At 37.7% G+C, this 3,473-nt stretch overlaps 1 protein-coding gene across 1 annotated transcript; it reads left to right on the top strand.

Annotated features, from left to right (window-relative positions):
- Positions 1-316: 316 nt before the first annotated feature.
- Positions 317-3,224, top strand: rps11 (ribosomal protein S11). The gene is made up of 5 exons (XM_015374717.1): positions 317-390; positions 849-989; positions 1,202-1,277; positions 2,538-2,667; positions 3,031-3,224. The coding sequence occupies exons 1-5, from the start codon at positions 376-378 to the stop codon at positions 3,152-3,154; spliced, it is 486 nt and encodes a 161-aa protein (XP_015230203.1). The 5' UTR covers positions 317-375; the 3' UTR covers positions 3,155-3,224.
- The last annotated feature ends 249 nt before the right edge of the window (positions 3,225-3,473 follow it).

Below are 3,473 nucleotides of genomic sequence, written 5' to 3'. Positions count from 1 at the left end.
CTCTCCTATTTACTTTGATATTGAACTCTGGAACATAAAATGCAATACCCAGCCTATTACTTACACTTTTAGATGCATCTGTATATATTTGAATATATCCATAATAACTATTAACATATTCCTGTATCAGTTTATGATAAATATTGCCTTCCTTTTTCTTTTCTAACCATGTCAAATCCACTGTTGTTTCAGGTGTGATCCAGGGAGGGATTACTGGTAACGGTACAGTTGGACTACATTTAATTTGATCTAGTTTAAGTTATCACACACTTTTTTCTATTTTGCCCAACTTCACTTGAACGTAACTTCCGGCGCTGCGTCGTCTTCCGTCCCTCGCGCGCATGCTCAGGCCTCTTCACGACTCGGCAGGCAAAGATGGCGGATGCTCAGGTTTGTAACTGAAGACGGCGTGGTGAATTTAAGTCGATTTTTATGCCGTTTGTTGAAGTCCAGTGCCACCTAAAACGAAATAATCGCCACAGTTTTAGCTTTAGCTACACAACAAAGACATTTCAGATCGAATCTATTGGTTTAAAAATGTTTTTTGTTGTCGATCTGCACACCCTCGTGTAATGCTCAGCTAGCCGGGATGCTAGCTATGTTAGCTTAATAAGTTGATTAGTTACACTTCAGTCTTACACTCTTTGCTGTCGTAACTTGCTTTAAAAAAATCTTTTCTTAATGTTTCCACCTTTTTAGATGAGTAGTTTTGCGATGTTTCAGTTGACGGTGGTAATGTTTGCCGAGGAGGAAGTCAGTTTGAGCCCGTTGGGGTTTGTAGCGGCGCATTAAACGTGGATGGATGGATAGGATTTAATTTTTTTAATGTGTCCTTTATTTCCCTACAGACCGAGAGGGCGTATCAGAAACAGCCCACAATCTTCCAGAACAAGAAGCGTGTTCTGGCTGTTGATGGTGGCAAAGAAGCTAAAGAGAAGATCCCCCGCTACCACAAGAGTGTTGGGCTTGGCTTCAAAACCCCAAGAGAGGTATTGAGAACACTGAAGATGTTCAGCTCTGCCATATTTGTTGATTATAGTTATTTGCAAATGATGTTTTTCTCACGATGGTCTTCCAAACCTTTAGGGTTCTGACGACAATGCCTTATGGCAACACTGATGCAAACTGCTGCATTGTTTTTTTGGAGGGAGTGTGTGATTGTTACTGAATTTCTTACATTCTCCCTTTGCTCTGCTTACAGGCTATTGAAGGCACTTACATTGACAAGAAATGCCCCTTCACTGGAAATGTCTCCATCCGTGGTCGTATCCTCTCTGGTAAAGAATATTTTCAATCCTATTAATACTTAAGTTTTCCTGCTCTGTAGCCCACTGTTGTCATATACAAATTTCCAAATACCTCTAAGATATAGGTAAAACTTATGCTACATAGATAATATATCTGGATTATTTTCCAGGTCCATCTTCTTTGTACCATAAGCTTTACTTAACTCTTATAGATATTTGGAAAATAATCCAAATGAATCATCTTTGTATCTGGATTATTTTCCCATTAGTTTAAGTTTAAAATAAAAAGCATTGGCTTTTTTGGGTTGTGAAATATTGAAATTTGAGGCACATTATATATCATTTAAATGGGCATTTTAATCTTTAATGGAGATTCAGCATTCAAAAAATGACTGAATATTTTGCCATTTAAAAAAATAAATTCAACTTGTTTAGCAATAAATGTTCATGGTATTTAAGAAATAAAAAAATTGAGGAATCTTGTTTTTATTCAAAAATGATTAGATTAGATGAGCTTTATTGATCTCACAGTGGAGAAATTCACTGGTCACATATTGGCATAGTAGTTAAAGAAGGTGCAAACAAGGAGGGAAAAGGTGCATTAAGAATAAACTAAACAAAACAAAAAAAAATATATATATATATATCACGGTATATACACTATATCAAGATAACTAAGGATTAAGTTGCAAGTGTACATGTATCACACAGTAAAAAACAAAATAAGAAATAAAAAAATACAAGGGAGTAACAGAGATTTGAGGCGTCATAGGACAGTCAGGATAGCTTATATACAGGTGCTTTGACTTTTACATTTAAGTGTGGTAGGGTAAGGAACAACCGTGAGGTAGTGGTATGACTATTATATTCACATAACACAGCAATTGCTTATCGATCAGCTCATCTATTAAACCATCTTGCAGCTTATGTAGTTGAATCAAGCTGCAACGTGCAGTTGCAAATATAAAGCTGTTTGATTGGACAGTTCAGCCAGAATAGTAATCAATATATATCAGTGGCTCCAATAAAGGTTGGTGCTACCATCCTGTACCATGTTTCTGGGATGATGTCTTTAATTTAAAGGTGCAACTTTAGGACTTTGTACCTAGATTTCACCTTTGTCATTCTCCTACAAATGATGTCTTTTCTCACGATGGTCTTCCAAGCCCTTCTGGGTTCTGACGACAATGCCTATTGGCAACACTGATGTAGTTGGATGACAAAAATGAAAATGGGATCTTAAGTCTACACTATCGACGTAGACCTGATTAAGTTCTCTGTTCTCTATAGGTGTGGTGACCAAAATGAAGATGCAGAGGACCATCGTTATTAGACGTGACTACCTGCATTACATCCGCAAGTACAACCGCTTTGAGAAGAGGCACAAGAACCTCTCCGTCCATCTGTCACCATGCTTCAGGTAAAGGACCTCTAAATTTCTCCTCACTTAAACATTAGCTTATGGCTGGTTTCTGGAACTATTTTTTTTCAGCTTTGACTTATTTCCAGTTGTTTATATTGAAATCCATTAAGCTGTTTTTCTACAGGCATTAACAATAATTTAGGCATTTTGATCAAATGATCAGTGTCTGTTTAGATGCTGATACTTTACAACAGATTGACTGCAAATGATGCTTTTTCTCACGATGGTCTTCCAAGCTCAGGAGGCTCTGACGACAATGCCTTTCGGCAAATGCTGATGCAGTGTGAATTTTATAGTCCTGATCAGTTATGCATGTGCATAAGCGAGAACACTACTTATGACTGTTTTTTTGTTCTGCAGAGACGTCTCGGTTGGAGACATTGTGACTGTTGGTGAGTGCCGACCCCTCAGCAAGACGGTGAGGTTCAACGTCCTCAAAGTGACCAAGGCTGCTGGAGCCAAGAAACAGTTCCAGAAGTTTTAGGTGTGATTATGAAAAGGACGGCCTTCTGACAAACTTGTCTCACTGTCTAATAAAGAACATCTTGTTTAAATAAACTTCTCTGCTGCATTATTCTGTGTTGGACCTTTAAAGCATTGTTGGGTGAAAATAAATTTGGTTTATTGAATTCTGCCTGATGAACTGGGATTTGTGCTGAGCCAGTTGAGGGATTCTTTTGAATAAGCTGGGAGAGAATCTGAAACATGGATGGTGAGCCCTGATCAACATTCTTGGAATGCACTGTTGTACAATTTTTTTTACCCCCAAATTATTAAACTAAAATAGGACTAAGGCATAGAGT

This window comes from Cyprinodon variegatus, unplaced genomic scaffold, assembly GCF_000732505.1.
Source record: "Cyprinodon variegatus isolate N-32 unplaced genomic scaffold, C_variegatus-1.0 Scaffold108, whole genome shotgun sequence".
Classification (NCBI taxonomy): domain Eukaryota; kingdom Metazoa; phylum Chordata; class Actinopteri; order Cyprinodontiformes; family Cyprinodontidae; genus Cyprinodon; species Cyprinodon variegatus.
This window is presented reverse-complemented; position numbering and strand designations above follow the sequence as displayed.